At 41.3% G+C, this 18,254-nt stretch overlaps 1 protein-coding gene across 1 annotated transcript; it reads right to left on the bottom strand.

Annotated features, from left to right (window-relative positions):
* Positions 1-7,531: 7,531 nt before the first annotated feature.
* Positions 7,532-7,948, bottom strand: LOC138874855 (uncharacterized). The gene has a single exon (XM_070153642.1). The coding sequence runs from the start codon at positions 7,946-7,948 to the stop codon at positions 7,532-7,534; it is 417 nt and encodes a 138-aa protein (XP_070009743.1).
* Positions 7,949-18,254: the final 10,306 nt, after the last annotated feature.

Below are 18,254 nucleotides of genomic sequence, written 5' to 3'. Positions count from 1 at the left end.
TTCGGACAAAAATCCAATTATTCATTTGTGGACTGATTCCGACCCTTTATCAGAAGATAAGAGATTCTCAACATGGCTTCAGAAAAGGTATTCATTATACGGATATCGTTTAACGAATTGCCCGATTGCCGATTCACTACGCCTAGCAATGATGCCTTTCACTTTCAGAAAAATCCTCACGCATGAAAGGACTTCACTTAGAAATTCAAGATAAGAAAGGATAAAGGATGGTCTATGATCAGGGAACGCCGTTTTTGCTAAAGAGAATTGTCACACCTCCTTTTTACTACACCCCGTAAAGGGTATAAATACAAGGGAGTTTTTCCAATTAAAGGACAATCGAAAAGGGATTTATTTATTAAAAGATTCAGAGTCGCCACTTGGGATAATTTTATAGTGTCCCAAGTCACCGGTTGAATCCCGAATCGAGGAAAAGCTTGACTATGTTTAACAGTCCACGAACCAGAAATCCGAGTAAGGAATTTTGTTAACCCGGGAGAAGGTGTTAGGCATTACCGAGTTCCGTGGTGCTAGCACGGTCGCTCAACTGTTATATTCGGCTTAATTATCTGATTTTAAAAACACTTTTAGACCTATGTGCATTTTAGCTTTAAACCGCTTTTATTGAAAGAAGATTTAACGTCGTCTAAAGCATGTCTTTGGATCGCGCCACATTAAATGCACCTGCAATCCGAAACACATTTTATTCAATGTTATTAAGATTTGGATTTGGGTCACATGAAATGCACACCAGAATTTAGGAAGGTAATATTATTAAAATAACTCTCCTAAAGCAACTACGCGTTTTAACTTTGCGAGGGCCATGGAAAATTTGTTAAATGACACGCCTCGAATTCTAAGGATTTAAAAAAAATGGGGGCCGCGCATTTAGGTTTTGATTTGGTGCAGCGCACCTTAATTCTAATTTTTTTTTAAAAGAAAATAAAAGGAATTCAAACTAAATTTTGGAGGGCCATAAACTATTCATATTGTCTAATATGGCACACCCCCCAATCTACTCTTAAAATAATCAAAGTTAATTAAAGAAAGAGCTTCAAGGAATTCAAAGGCCCTTTTTGCTAAAGTTTAAACTTCAAACAAAGGAGCCTGGGCCCACGAGACAAAACAGATCTCTCACCATACACCATATATGTGATCTATGTTCTTACAACTCCTTCCAAACTTGGGCCCGGGGTGAGCCCAAAACGGCATCAAGGATTCCAGATGCACAAAATGAGCCTGAAGAAAGGCTTCTTTCTGCTGAGCTAACACAAGCTCAAATTTATACACTCATTCATTAGCATAGATACCAAATGCAAAATCCAATCGAAATATATCACTGAACTAACAACTTTACTTTCGAATCTCAATTTAATCAGTGCAAATGAACATAGTTAAACACTCTAATAGCTAAACATTATGTTCATGCATAACCACCATTGAGTTGATACAAAGCCTTCATTCCTACAGCAAACTTGACAATTTTCATTTTTCTCACATGACCCTCATACTATCCATTACCTAGCAAGTTAAACTCAAACAGTTTTTCTTCAGCCATTACTAGAATTCTAATAGAAACCAGCATACACGATTAGAAACTCAGCACCACACTCGAACTTACAAGCATATGGACTCATTCCTTTAATGAGTAAAAGACAAGAAGGAAAAGCTGAAAGTGGACATAATGTATTACATGACCCCTACAATACCCAAATCTAGCATAATGTTAAAAATCCAACTTCAATCTTTACATTGCATGGTTGTCAAAGCAAGTAAGATACTAAACCCCTATTAAATACAAGAACATTTTCTTCAGATTCAGAGACTAGAGATTCAGAGGAAGAAAACAGAAAGAGATGAACTAAATAACGAATAACAAACTAAGACCAAGCTCAACAACTCCATTTCCCTTTCACCTTTCAAGTCAAGCAATTCACATTATATAGGTTTTAGAGCATGTACCTGGAATTTGCAAAAAAATAAAAAAAGGTGAGAAGCAATAAACAACAGCAGCAATACGGCAGGATTCAATACCAATAACCCAGTTCAACCAAAAATAATATGAACCAGTCCAAAACAGCTCCCAATCGAACAGTACCAAGGCTAATTTCAAAAACCAACTTCCGAAGACCAAATTCCACCCATTCCACACTCAGATAAGTCCCAAATTATTTCCAAAATTGAACAAATCAAAGATTTCTGAAGAAATTCAATGAAGCAGTAAAAGAGCTCAGCCGTTTGTATTTTCTGTATTTTTATCACTTAAAATCTGACTTGAGCTCTAAGTAACAATGCCTTTATAGGAAAGCTACTAGGGCAGCCTCAAAGAGTTCAAAATTTGCACTTAAAACCTTCTAAAATTTTCATTTTAGCTTAGAAATCCCTAGTGTAAACCTCAGAATTTCAAAATAGCACCCACCCCAGCTTCTAGGAAGCTTCCTAGTTCAGTTATATAAGATTCCCCTACCTATATTCCCCAATTTACCCTTTTAAACCCTGTTAATTACCTTCCCAACCAAACAAACCTAGGCTCAAAACAACCGGACATCTTGAATTGGGTCGGAAATGACTCAAAAGCCCAAGGCTGGTTCCAAATCAGTCCAAATGAACATTCAGAAACTCAAATTCTGACCCAAAAAGCCCCAACAACACGAGTAAACAATTTGACTATGCGCTGACTATTACCTTGACAATTATGAATTAAAAGTAACAAGATCATTAATAACAAGGTTGACACAGCAAAATCAACCCTAAGCGGGTTTGGAATAATTAAACAAAGATACTAACAAAGTCGTGCTTAATGGATCAAAAGCTGTTAAAGAAATCAATTTGGGAAAACAAAACTTAACGGGGAGCACAAGAACACAACCAACTCTCAAACAGCACTATTAACAAAGTTTTAATTGAATCGACCAGAAAAAGGAGGAGAGGTGGACCAATAAATGAAGGACGGACTCTCCAACTGAAACTTGAACCTGGGGCTTTGGGACTCCTAAATGACGTCAAATACTTATTTTTTATCAAGGAACAACTCTGCATGTACGGGTTTGGGTTTGGATTTAAAAGCTTGGGTTTCAGATCCTCGGATTTTCTGGCCAAATCTGAGGTTAATCGTGTGCTCTTACGAAGAACACACGAATAAACTCAGATTCGGCATGAAATTTTGCCAAAACTTGACTTGGGGTTTTTGGGGTTCGTTTCTGATCTAAGATTCGAGGAGCTGGGGCAACATTCGAGGGAAACGGAGTGGGGATTCGGAACGAGGGGATCAGGGTGGTTCGGTGGTGTGATTTTGGTGGCGTTTGGAGGTGGCGCCGCCACCGGACGGTGGTGGGATTTTGGGGCGGCTACTAGGGTTTGAGGGCAGGTTTCTGAGGACGGGGTGTTGGAACGATGAAATGAGGGGGGGTAGGGTAGCATTTGGACATATATATATTAACCCCCCTCCAGTTCTGATCTGTTGGATTAGGCAATATCGACGGCCCAAATCAAGCTTAATGAAACGACGTCGTATGGTACTGGGGGTGAAACCGACCGGGTTAGGGTGGTTGGGCCGGGTATTGGGTAGTTTCGTTTGGTCTGGGGAAATTTGGGTTGATTTCGGCCCAAATTTAGATCTTCTTATTTCTTTCTTTTTCTTTTTCAATTTCACAATTCTTTTTTCTTTTTTCCAAAATTAAAATAAATCCTAACTTAATTAATAATAATTTTTAACTAAATTAACCTACCCAATTAGATTAATCACTCATCATGGCATTTACAATAATTAATTAAATCCTAAATTTAAAGAAAAATTACACAATTCAAAATTAAAAGTAAAAATGCAAAATGAATTATTTTTGTGATTTTCATTTTTATAAAACAAACTAATTTGCTAATTAATCTAAAAATATAAAATTAAATCCTAAATGTAGATGCAACATATTTTTTGTATTTTTCATGAATAAAATAAAATAAACGTGCACAGACAAATGCAAATAATTAACAGAAAATGCCACGAAATCCAACAAAATTGCAAACACTGAAAGAAATTATTTTGTTTTGAATTTGTTGGAGTAATTCATATAGGGAAAAAATCACGTGCTCACAGCTGCCCCTCTTTGCCCGGAAAGACGAAGAGTTTTCGTGCAAAGACAAGTGAGCGGATACGAGCGATTTTTGCCCGTTTGAATACTCCGTGGGAAGCATTTTTGAAATATTTGACCGCACCCTGCTTCCGAGGTTGCCGCAGCAACTGCTGCTTACTGAACCCCTTATTACACTATGTCAAAAATAAAAGAAGCTAGACTAGACTATGATCTATGTTTTACAAAATCCTATCTAGATCTTCCAACTTGCTCTTGTGTTTCTTGTTGCCTTGTTGTCCTCTATTCTTTCGGTGATATCCATTTGTTGTCCCCTTGAATTGTAAGCTGAGATGTCTTCCCCTTCTTCAGGTGGGTGCCTGGCCACTGAACTTGATACGTATTCCCATGTTATCTAGGCGGGCTCCTGACTTCAAAAATGTGAATGTATTCCCATGCTATCCAGGCGGGCTCCTGACTTCAAAAAAAATAGACAAAAACAAAGAAAAGTTTCTGCCCCAGTTTGGGTATGTGGGACCATGTGTAAGTGTAAAACGAATCACGTTACCGAATATCAACAAGAACTTGAATTTTACTCCCTTGTTCTCCAGGTGGGCTCCTGATTGCTGACTGGAAATGTGCTCCCTTCTCTCCAGGCGGGCTCCTGACTGCTGAACTTGAATGTATTCCATGCTCTCCAGGCGAGCTCCTGACTGCTGAGTTGAAATGTATTCCTTGCTCTCCAGGTGGGCTCCTAACTTCAAAATAGACAAAACAAAGAATTTGAAAGCTAAATTTAAATTGTACTCCCTTGTTCTCCAGGCAGGCTCCTGACTTCAACTTGAAATGTATTCCCTGCTCTCCAAGCGGACTCCTGACTTCAACTTGAAATTTATTCCCTTGTTCTCCAGGCGGGCTCCTGACTTCAATATAAACAAAGCAAAAAATTTAAAAACTAAAACTTAAATTGTACTCCCTTGTTCTCCAGGCGGGTTCCTGACTGTTGCGCTTGAAAGTATTCTCTGCTCTACAGGCAGGCTCCTAACTTCAACTTGAAATGTATTCCCTGCTCTCCAGGCGGGCTCCTGACTGTTGACTTGAAATGCATTCCCTGCTCTCCAGGCGGGCTCCTGACTGCTGAACTTGAATGTCTTCTCCCTGTTCTCCAAGCGGGTACCTGATTTAAACAAAATAGACAAAAATAAAGAAAATTTTTCTGCCCCAGTTTGGTAGCTGGGCACATATGTGAGTGTTAAACTGAATCATATTACCAAATATTACTAAGAATTTAAAAGCTAGGTCCCATTATGCAGGGGGGGTCCTGACAACTCTTAACTAAACGACAATTTTAAATCTAAGTTATATCTTCTACAGGTGTGACTTCTGCTAAATCTTGCTATCTAAGAGAATCTTTAAACTACTCCCCATTATCCAGGAGGGTCCTGAAAATCAAAGGTCAAATTTTATCTTAAGGGTGACAACTTTCATGTCTGAATTATACTACCCTACAACAGAGTTTACACTAAATGTTGTTATCTAATCGAAATCTTAAAGCTAAGTCCCATTATTCAGGAGGGTCCTGAAACTCCTAATTGAATCCTATCTCGAACATGCAAACTTCTAAGCTAACTTATATTCTTTTGGGATGCATTTATGCTAGATTATGCTATTTCTGAACTTTAAATTAGGTCCCATTTTCCAGGAGGGTCCTGAAAGTTTACGGTCAAACCTGTTTTGGTGCTTGCTTTTTTCCCCTACGGAAAGTTTCTCTGAATCAAACGAATTTTCTGCCCCTGTTTCAATCAAAGAAAATTTTGTCAGTTTAAAGTGGTGGTTAGTTGATTGCATTCTTGCAGAAGATCTTTCTGCTGCAACATTTTGTTCTGACTGGCTTCTCCGAACTGGCCCTGAACCGCTTTGACTTTCTGGCTAACTTCCAAACCCCATGACCTTTGATGAGCCGAGTCCCGCTGTTGTTTTACCTCTGAACCCTTTATCTAAACTTTTGCATCTCCCATGATACTACCAAACCATTCCACCGATGAAACTTCCGGTGATTCCTTGTATCCCCCTCTTACATCATGTTATCCTTAGTATGCTCCGACTTGCTTTGAACAAGACTGACATTGAAATATCTTTAGATAAATACCCAAAAGAAAATGAAATGCAATGACTTTGCGGGTTAAGGATAAGAAGAATCCAAAACCAGATGACTGCTACAAAAGGAAAAAGAAAAGAAAACTTATCTGAGTGGAACAGCTAGTACCAATAATCATGACATGCATTTCGGATTAATTGACCCAATCTGTCCAACCAATCAACTTTCAGTTGTCGTACTTCGTTGCCCCAGAATTTCCATGACCTGATTACTTTACCCAAACCTTGACCTTGTTCATCCTGCGGTGCCTTGAAAGGTTTTCACCAACAGACCTCTTTCATTCGTTCATCTCTCAACTCACTTTTACCTTACGGTGCCCGTGAGGGTTTTCACTAATAAGACTCTCTCATTTTTCTCTCTCAACTCCCATCGCCTTACGGTGCCTGTGAAGGTGTTCACCAATTAGACTCTCTCATTCTTATTTCTCTCAACTCTCGTCGCCTTACGGTGCCTATGAAGGTTTTCACCAATAAGACTCTCTCATTTTTATTTTTCCTGCTTGAACCAGAGTTTTGCCCCTGACATGAATTACATTTATCTGCTCGACTTGGAATTTCTCAAAGACTGATCAGAAGGTCTTTTTTTGGACCGTAATGTAGGCTTCTGGACATGATTAGAAAGAAAGGGTATAAAAGGCTCTAAACAATATAAATGGGTTAAAATTACAACTTTCAGAATCAAGTTTCTCACAACAACCACAACTTCTGCCCCAGTTTCTTGCATGGGGATTTTTGGATTTTTGTTTTGATGAGACCGAACCGTGAGGCTGCCTACGTATCCTTAAAAGGAATCAGGTCGAACGTAGTTCATATCGTAGAAACGACTTTGTTGTTGTGATTTTATTTTCTCTCTTTCTTTTCTTTCTCTCTTTTTCTTCTGTTGTTCTTCTCTTTTTTTCTTCTTTTTCTCCTTTTTTTCTTTCTTTTTGCTTTTCTCTTTTCTTTTATTTTCTTTCTCTTTCTTCTCTCTTTTCATTTTTCTTTTCCCTTTTCCTTTCCTGTTCATTCTTTCTTTTTCTTTTCACTTACTTATCCTCCGTACTTGCGTTTCTGAATTGTGTCGTTGATCCCGAAAGAGGGGTATGAAAGAAAATAAATAAGTCTCAAAAGGGGGTAACAAAGGATAAAGTGTTTAGATAGCAGAACAAAATGCCTTCGTCATTTCAATCTTCAAAATATGCCAAATACAAACAAGTACAATCAAAGGAAGAAATCATACATAGTATCTTTTGACTGCATCGAAATTGATAGCCATTTCTACACAGTTCCCTTCTACATCTGTCAAATATAACACGCCATTGGACAACACTCTAGTTACAACAAATGGCCCCTGCCAGTTTGGGGTGAACTTCCCTTTTTGCTTCAGCCTGATGAGGCAAGATACGTCTCAACACTAACTGACCCACTTCGAACTTCTGTGGACGTACCTTCTTGTTATATGCTCTCTCCATTCTCTTTTGGTACAATTGGCCGTGACATACTGCTGCCAATCCCTTTTTATCAATCAAACTTAATTGCTCCAAGCGGGTTTTGACCCATTCAACATCATCAATTTCTGCCTCAGCGACAATCCGAAGGGATGGGATTTCAATTTCTGTGGGTATTACTGCCTCTATGCCATACACCAACAAGTAAGGAATGGCCCTTACTGAAGTGCGAACAGTAGTGCGATAACCCAATAATGCGAAAGGTAACTTCTCATGCCATTGTCTACAACCTTCCACCATTTTTCAAAGTATCTTCTTCATATTCTTGTTGGCTTCCTCAACTTCTCCATTCGCCTTAGGGCGGTATGGGGTGGAATTTCGATGTATAATCTTAAACTGCTGACATGTCTCTATTATCAGATGACTATTGAGATTAGTGCCATTGTCCGTGATGATTACCTTCGGAATCGCAAACCGACAAATGAATTTTGAATGCACAAAATCGACCACTGCTTTCTTTGTCACAGATTTGAAATTTTTCGCTTCAACCCGCTTGGTAAAATAATCAATGGCTACCAAAATAAACCTGTATCTGTTTGATGCTGCTGGCTCGATTGGCCCAATGACATCCATGCCCCAAGCAACAAAGGGACATGGTGCCGACATTGTATGTAATTCAGATGGTAGGGAATAAATCAAATATTTGTGCACCTAGCATTGATGACACTTGCGCACAAAACTAATGTAATCTCGCTCCATAGTGAGCTAGTAATAACCTGCTCGGAGAATCTTCTTTGCCAGAATGTACCCACTCATATACGGTCCACAAACTCCGGAGTGTACCTCAGTCATGATAGTTGTGGCCTGTCTAGCATCTATGCATCTTAGCAATCCCAGATCTGGAGTTCTTTTGTACAATACCCCTCCACTGAAGAAAAATCCCCTTGCCAATCGCCGAATTGTTCTTTTCTGATCACTTGTGGCCTGTACCGGATACACCCCCATCCGGATGTATTCTTTGATATCATGGAACCATGGCTCCCCATCATGTTCTTCTTCCACCATATTACAATAAGCATGTTGATCGCGGACCTGAATCTGCAGAGGGTCCACATAAGCCTTATCTGGATGATGTAACATTGATGCCAGAGTAGCCAAAGCATCGGCAACTTCATTATGGATCCTTGGGTTATGCCTGAATTCTATCGACTGAAACCGTTGACAAAGATCATGCAAATATTGTCTGTACGGTATGAGTTTCAAATCCCGTGTTTCCCATTCTACCTGAATATGGTGCACCAGGAGGTCCGAGTCACCCAAGACCAAGACTTCCTGGACACCCATATCCACAGCTAACCTCAAACCCAGAATACATGCCTCGTACTCAGCCATGTTGTTGATACAGTAAAAACGAAGCTGAGCCATAACAGGGTAGTGCTACCCTGTTTCAGAAATAAGTATTGCTCCTATCCCCACGCCCTTCATGTTTGCGGCTCCATCAAAGAAACGTTTCCATCCAGGCTTCTCGACTTGTTCCAACTCATCAATGTGCATCACCTCTTCATCAGGGAAATAAGTTTTCAAAGGTTCATAATCTTCATTAACCGGGTTCTCGGCCAAATGGTCCGCCAAGGCCTGTGCTTTCATTGCAGTTCGAGTCACGTAGACAATGTCAAACTCTGTGAGCAGGATCTACCACTTTGCAAGCCTCCCTGTGGGCATAGGCTTCTGAAAGATATAGTTCAATGGATCCAAGCGAGATATGAGATAGGTAGTGTAAGATGACAAATAATGTTTCAGCTTCTGCGCCACCTAGGTTAAGACACAACATGTCCTCTCAAGCTGAGTGTACTTGACCTCGTGTGATGTGAATTTCTTGCTGAGATAATATATGGCCTGCTCCTTCCTGCCAGTAATGTCATGTTGACCCAATACGCAGCCGAATGAATTCTCCAAAACCGTCCAATATAGAATCAACGGTCGCCCTAGTTCTAGCGGAACCAACACTGGTGGATTTGACAAATACCCTTTTATCTTATCAAACGCCTCCTGACATTCATCTGTCCACTTGACTGCAGCGTCTTTCTTTAACAGTTCGAAGATTGGCTCACAGGTTGTCGTGAGCTGCGCGATGAACCTGCTGATATAATTCAATCTCCCCAACAAACTCATCACCTCGGTCTTGTTCCTCGGAGGTGGCAATTCCTGGATGGCCTTGACTTTCGATGGATCCAGTTCAATGCCCCGGCGGCTAACTACGTACCCCAACAACTTTCCAGACGGCACCCCAAAAGCACACTTAGTAGGATTAAGCTTGATATTGTACCTGCGAAGCCTTCGGAAGAACTTCTTCAAATCTGTGACATGGTCAGACTGCTTTCTAGATTTCCCGGTCACATCATCCACGTACACCTCGATTTCCTGGTGTATCATATCATGGAATATTGTTGTCATTGCCCTCATGTAGGTTGCCCCAGCATTCTTCAAGCCAAATGGCATGACCCGATAGCAGTACGTTCCCCACGGAATGATGAATGTTGTCTTTCATACATCTTCCTCGTCCATTAAGATCTAATGATAACCCGCGTAACAATCCACAAAAGAACCAATCTCATGTTTGGCGCAATTATTAATAAAGTTATGGATGTTCGGCAATGGGAAATTGTCTTTTGGACTCGCCTTGTTGAGATCCAGATAATCGACACACACCCTGGTCTTGCCATCCTTCTTTGGCACAGGCACAACATTGGCTAACTAGGTGGGATACCGGGTAACCCGAATGACTTTGGCATCGACATGCTTGGTGACCTCTTCTTTGATCTTTACACTCATATCCGTTTTAAACTTTCTCAGCTTATGTTTGACATGAGGGAATGCCAGATCAATGGGAAGCTTATGAACCACTAAATTAGTGTTCAGACCTGGCATGTCGTCATAGGACCATGCAAAAATATCTTTGTATTCGAACAATGCTTTAATTATCTCCTCCCTGAGTTGAAGTTCCAGATGGATACTTATTTTAGTTTCACGGACATTTTCTTGGTCCCCTAGATTAACTGCTTCTGTATCGTTCAAATTAGTTTTGGGATTTTCCTCAAAATGACTTAGTTCCTTACTAATTTCTTCATAGGCATCATCATCCTCAAATTTCAACTCGTCATCACACTCAATTTCTTGTATTATTATTTCAGAGTTAGATTGGCTTTTAAAACTGGGCCGAAGATTCCTCATGCATGTCATGTCATTGATATCAACATAAAAAGAACTGTACAAAAGAAGAAAACAAAAAATAAAATTAGAAGAAATGAAAGAAAAGGGACAATTGCATTTCATTGAATTTAAAGATAACAGGGTTTTGACACATCCAACTGGATGGAACATAATATCAGAATTACAGACGCTGGAATAATCCAGACAACTAAAAGAAAATCAAAACCCACTACCAAGACTCTCTCCGGGTAGGAATAGGAGTAGTTTCCCAGTTGTTGACTTTTGCACGTGGTCCCACAAATTGCACATCTGCCTTGTTGGACCCTTCCCCAGCCTGAACCATGTTGACCTCGGCGAATAACCTTTCGAACCCCTTCTCCATGTCTCCATCGGCACCAATCAGTGGTCTAGGGACCTTTGACAACAATTTCTTTTTGATACCCGGCCTGACGAATGACCTAGATAGACGCGGAATTGGCTTTGGCAATGCCCATGCTTTCTATTTCATTTTTCTAGCTCTTCTCACGTCAGCAATGGTAGGCTTGAACCCCAGACCAAAAGTATCCAGATTCTTTGGAAGAGAAACTAGCTGCACAATACCTTGCAGAGATGCACCTAAACCCTTGCCCGGTACAAAACTATTTTTCAACATTTCAACAGCTACCATAACTGATGTCGCAACCATCTTTGGAGTTGGAACGCACTTTCCTTCCGGAATTTTCTCTACCAATACTCTGTCAAAAACCTAATAAACCCATGGTCCCTTATCATCGTCAACCTCTATGAACGGAACAATGGCACCGTTGGGCACACACAAATTATCTTTGTCATGTACAATAATTTCCTGTCGATCCCATTCAAACTTGACAACTTGATGCAGAGTAGACGGGACTTCTTTGGCTGCATGGATCCAGGGTCGTCCCAACAACAGATTATATGAAACAGCCACATCGAGCACCTAGAATTCCATAGTAAATTCAACTGGCCCTATTGTGAGCTCAAGCACTATGTCCCCGACTGAATCCTTTCCTCCACCGTCGAATCCTCGAACGCAAATATTGTTCTTGTGAATTCTTTCATCCTCCACTTTCAGCTTGGTCAATGTAGAGAGAGGACAGATGTTCGCGCTAGACCCATTGTCAACCAATACCCGAGTAACCACAGAATCTTCGTATTTCACCGTTAGATAAAGGGCTCTATTGTTCTCGGTACCCTCCACGGGCAATTCATCATCAGAAAAAGTGACTCTATTTACCTCAAATATCTTGTTAGCTATCTTTTCCAAGTGGTTTACTGAGATTTTGTCAGGAACGTGAGCCTCGTTCAAGATCTTCGTCAAAGCACGATGGTGTTTGTCTAAATGGATCAATAATGACAAGAGCGAGATCTGAGTTGGTGTCTTCCTTAACTATTCCACAATGGAATAGTCTTGCGCTTTCATCTTTCTCAAAAATTCTTCTGCTTCTTCCTCAGTCACTGCTTTCTTTACCAACACTGGATTATCTTTTGAGGTCTTAGCTTTTCTCAACTCTTCAGGGGCAAAGAATCTCCCCGATCGAGTCAAACCATGAGTCTCACACACTTCTTCTTTAACCTCTTTCCCTTTGTAAGTCACGGTCACTCCTTCATAATTCCATGGGACTGCCTTGCTATTGACTATCGATAATTGAGTTACCGGTTTGATAACGATAGGATCTGTGGGGGCGCCCTTCACAATTACCACAGACTTGTTCGTCATTCCTGGCACAACCACTTTTGCTCTTTCATGTTTTCCTGCGATGTCACTGGAGGACCCCTTCTTGACCTCCACAGATGGTTCATTATTTGCCCTGTTCAACTTGATCACAGACTTCTCACTGGTTGACTTTTCAAATGGTCTGGCTTCACTAGCCCGAATCATTATGATGGTTTGTGAAGGCTTCTTAGGCTCCCCTCTCTTATGCACTAGCTCAATCACATTTGTTTCATGATGGACTGGCAAGGGATTCTAATTGATATTGGGAACCTCCGAAGCTTGGACCTCAATCCGATTGGTGTCAATGAGTTCTTGAATGGCTATTTTCAATTTCCAGCATTTCTCTGTATCATGTCCCAGGGCCCCTGGACAATATCCACAATTCACCGAGCGGTCAAGATTTCTGGGAGGGGGATTCGGTAATTTAGCCTCGATCGGATTCAACATACCCAACTGTCTCAGTTTGTGGAACAGAGTAGCATATGATTCTTCTAGTGGAGTGAAAGTCTTTTGCTTCTGTAACCTCTCATTCTTAAAGGATTGATTGGGTCGAAAACCCGTTCCCGAAGGATTTCTGTAGGGTTTTGGTGGCGGATGGTTATTTTGTAGAGCTTGGTATGGGTTTTGTGGAGCTGGTGCACGCCATTGCAAGTGAGCGGACGGCTGGGTATAGGTTTGTGCGTGATGGACAGAAAAATGGGGATCTGGCAGTGGGTAATAGTGTTGTGGTGGGTTATATGGAGTGTGGGGGTAAGTTTGGAGATAGGGTCGTGGCTGGTTGTAGTAATAGGGAAGGTTTCTGGATCCAACCCAAGCTCCCGACTCAATTGTCGCAACATCCTCCTTCTTCTTCTTCCCGCGCACACCCCCAGTACCGTTTTGAATGGCCTGAGTGGTTTCTTTGATAGCTGAATAACTCATGATCTTGTTGGACTTGAGTCCCTCTTCAACCATGCCTCCCATTTTCACGACTTCATTAAAGGACTTACCTGCTGTTGACACCAAGTGACCGAAATAAGTGGGTTCCAAAGCCTGCAAGAAATAATCAACCATATCCCTTTCCTTCATTAGAGGGTCAACCCTCACTGCTTGCTCTCTCCAATGGAATACATATTCCCTGAAGCTCTCACCGGGCTTCTTCTCAAGCTTTGTCAACGACAGACGATCTTGGATAATTTCGAGGTTATACTGAAAATGGCAGGCGAAGGCTTGGGCCAAGTCATCCCATGTGTACCACATGTTGTGATCTTGTCTGGTGTACCATTCTAAGGCCGATCCACTCAGACTTTGGCTGAAATATGCCATCAGCAATTCATCCCTTCCACTTGCTCCTCTCATTTTGCTAACAAATCCTCTCAAGTGTGCTACTGGGTCAACATGCCCATCGTACAGATCAAACTTGGGCATTTTGAACCCTGCTGGCAACTGAACATCTAGGAACAGACATAAGTCCTTATAGGCTACACTCACCTGACCTCCCAGCCGCCTCATATCTCAGAACGATTGCTCTAAGCTTTTGACCTTTCTGATCATCTCTTCATGCTCGGGATTTTTGGGCGGTTTCTCAGTCTCTACCGGGATATCAAGATGAGGGGTGTAAGGATATGGTTCTGGGACTTTGAAGGTGGATTCAGGGGGATAGTACTGGTTGTCGTGAGTTTGGAACAGGGGTTCACTGGAAGATCGATGTAATATAGCAGGTGGAGGTGCCACAAAAACAGGTGTAATTGGTGGGGGAGGGTATAGGACTTGTTTGGGTGGTGGAGCTTGAGAAGTATAGAAAGTGGCGCCATGGCATTATTGGTAGAGGGGAAAGGCTGGAGATGAGTTCACAGTGGGAGGCTCTGGAGGTTGGGCTGATGGTGGGATATAGGCAGGGTTGGCAGGATAAACTGGTGGTGGATGCCCCTTCGCCCAGGTTTGGTACAATTTAGCCATCTGCTGCTTCAGCTTATACATTTCTTCCCTCATCGCATTAACGTCCATTTCATCCACCTCTTTCGATGGGTTGACGATACTTGTTTCCGGTTCCTGGTCGACCATATTCATCCTGTCTTTCGATCGGGTGTTATAGGAGTGAGTTGCCAGAATGCCAGTCAACTAACCACCTGCCTGGACTTAATACATCAAACAACAACCTTGTTAGCGATTAGGCTTTAACAGATTGGTAACCGCACATTGGGCATGAATGCACCTAAACAGTTAACCGACTCTATTATGTATTTGATCGGTTGCATACGTCATCCCGACCTTTTCTTTCTTCCGATTGAAAACTTCACTCCTTTCTTTTTTTTTCGTTTCCTTCCTTTCACTGTTGCCTCTGTTCTCTCTTTGTTTTTACTCTCTCTTGATTTCTTATTCTCTCTCTCTTTTGTTTTTCCGCTCTTTTATTTTCTTTACTCTCTTGCTTTCCCTCTTATTTTCTTTCTCTCTCTTGTTTTTCCGCTCTTTCTTTCACTCTTTTATTTGGTTACGGTGGAATCCTATGGAGATTGCCTACGTATCATGACCCCGCATGAATCAGACCAAGCGTAGTTCTTGTAGATAAGTGCGAAATAAAACATTTTGGGATTTTTAGTTTTCGTAAAATAAAAAAAAATAACAAATGCTTCAATTACAAACTCAAAATTAATAAATTCCAAAAGACTAACAGATTTCGATGCAAAGATGAAATACAGACTCCGAAAATAGACCTCATATTCCAACAGAAGAAAATACAGACTCGAAAACAACTCGACAGACTCTAGCAGAAAGAAAATACAAACTCAACATGACTGACTGACGCTAACCAAAAGGAAATGCAGACTCGACCGGAAAAAGCATGAATACATCAATGCTCCTGGTGCCCGCAGGACATCATTCGGTCTCGCCGCGGGCCTATATGCAAGCTCCCTTTGAAGTCGATCTAAGTCGCTCATTATCTGTTTGACAAATGTCATTACTGCTGCAAAGAAGGTAGTGTGGGTCATATCCTCACAAATCTGGCACTTCATAACGATGTAGTCGGCAATGTTTCTAATTCTCTCTCTTATGGCGCCCTTTTCTTGTAACTAACGCCCAATCTGCTGGGCCCTCGCTTCCAAAGTTTGCTCAGCTGCATGATTTTGCTCCTGAAGTTGTTGGAAATATATTTCTAATTGCGCCAATGTTGTACAACAATGTTCCCTTTCAACTTTGAAGTTTTTTGCCTATTTGATCATTTTGTTTTCCGTGGCGATGACCCTTTTCTTTAACCCTACGACCTCAGCGTCGTACCTTTCTCTCAATTTCTTAACCAGGCGTACTCGTTCATCTACGTTTTTAGCCAATTGCTTTCGAGCCTTGGCTAATTCACTTTCTGCTTTATTCAAATTAAAACTGTAGTCATTTACTTTCTGCCTCAAGTTAGCTATGAGGTTTTCATCTCTGTCGCTCCGGGCTGGATTTTCTGCCGCTACTTTCATTTTCTGAATTTGAACTCGAAGGGCCTCGTTTTCTTTGGCTAGCTTCTTCTTTTCTCCTTCATCCGCCGCGACTTGCAGGCTATTCTCGAATTGAAGTTCTCTAACTTGTTTTTCCAATTTGCTTATGGTGGCCCTATACTCGTTTTCCTTGGTCAGCCAGTCCCATTGCACTTGTGCTCCATAGGTGAATTGTTGTACATGGGGTCTCTTTTCGGGCATGTCAGGTTCATATTGAACTCGGGATCTTTTACCATACCAAGAAGTGTAACTAGGCTCCCCCTCGCCTGTGGATAGGTCTCGTACTTGAGTATTAGGCCCTAAGAATCTGCACTGATGCCAAATCCGGCGCACTTTCTCTACTGGGAAGGCAGCTTTTTGATCTAACTCAATGACTTGCTGACTCAAATCTTCATCGTGTGGGATGGTCTGGTATCGGCCCAATTGACGCAAGACTCTGTGTGGAGCATAAGGCTGGATACTCCCAATACCCATCAACAACAAGAAACACACCTCAGCTGACATATAGATTACTTCATTGACCGTGAGCCACCCGAATGTCCATTCGATCTTATTTGCGGTCAAAGATCTCAAATGATCATGCCATGTTTCCGTACCATCCGTAAACTCATAACCCTCTATTCGCTATTCATGTTTTTCAATGCACTCAAGTCCAGTCATATCGCAATTCAAGTAGCCGGGACGGTGGCAAAGGTGTTCCTCCAATCATATTTGTAACAGCATATTGCACCCTTCAAAGAATTTCGCTCCTTCTCGACAGAGAGTGAGAGCTCGGTAAATTTTTGCCAAGATCAGCGGCACTATAGTCCCATTTGCCTTTTTCATCATAAAGTCGGCTATCCCTACTAGCCCCATCTCTATGTTCCCGTCTTTTCTCGGGCAAACCAAGATACCCAAGAACGCCACCATGAAAGCTAATCCTCTCTGAGCTTCCCACTTGTCTTGATTTCCAGCATGAGTAAGACCAGTATCTGGCGTTTCGAAGCCACGGGGATTCCCGTAACATCGATACAGAAAGTAGAAGGTACAAAATCCTTTGGCCAGATTTCCGTCTCGGACATCCCGACTGATGCTTAACAAGTCAAAATATTTGTGGGAGGTCACTGTTCTTGGTGCTACTAGGTATTTACTTCTGAGATTCCCTTCGAAACCAGCATAGCCTGCTATCTCTTCTAGCATAGGAGTTAACTCGAAATCCGCAATAAGACCGCCCAATGCTTTTGTCACAACTTTCCTACTGTCGCCCCCCAAATCATGCCACCACATATGTAGCTCCAAAGGAATCTCTTCACGGACTGAAAAAGGTTCATTTTGATTTGTGCCCATCCTGCACATTTATTAAGGTGATTTTAATTAAAAGAAAACTATGACTCATCTTGACTTAAGAGAAAATAGCGGTTTCAAATTTTTCCACAAAACATCCGGCCTTGCCAACACGGCCTTTCAGCACTTCGAAAATGAAGATTTTAAGGGTGTGTCAGCTAACCAGTCAAAACCTTTAAAAGTGACCAAAAGTGGTTGTTCTTGCAAAAACAGCCTTCCGGCGCCCTTTTTAGGGACATTCGGCTATTTCTGACAAGAATGGCATCACCCTAATTATTTTCAAATTAAAGTAAATTTTTTTTGTGGCTACTTTCACAAAAAGGAAGTTGGACCCGATGGTGGTTGCCTACGTATTTCACACCCTGTGAGAATCAAACTGGCGTAGTTCGGGCGAATGAAACAAACTATTTTTGAAAACAAGACTCTTTTTTTTATTATTTCATTGGCAAATAAAACTATTTTTTGAAAACAAAAACTTTTTTCTTTTTTTTTTCTCAAAAATTCGGCAGAGTTTCGACACTATTTGGACATTGGTTTTTTCAGAACAGGCGATTAACTCTCATACTGTTATTTATCTTACATCAACTTTTCCCAATATTCATAAGTCGGTCAGCATGCAAGTCCGAAGCAAATAAATGCACAAGTAGCAAGTAAGATGCATCAGGATGGTCTTTTTTATATCGGGTGCACCTGTCCTAGACAAACCCAACCCCTGTGTTGAATCTCCAAAGTCAAATACACATGATGCAAACAAACGTTCCTATTTAGGGATCCGGCATGAGGCTGAGTTATTCTAGGTTCAAAACCTGGGTTTATTGTTCTAGACCGGGCTTACCCGAGCGGATAGCTCGAGCCGAGGAGGGGCAGCGTACCAGGA

This window comes from Nicotiana sylvestris, chromosome 8 (genome assembly GCF_000393655.2).
Source record: "Nicotiana sylvestris chromosome 8, ASM39365v2, whole genome shotgun sequence".
In the NCBI taxonomy this organism is placed as follows: Eukaryota; Viridiplantae; Streptophyta; class Magnoliopsida; order Solanales; family Solanaceae; genus Nicotiana; species Nicotiana sylvestris.
The sequence above is the reverse complement of the archived record's forward strand: the minus strand, read 5'-3'. Positions and strand labels throughout refer to the sequence as shown.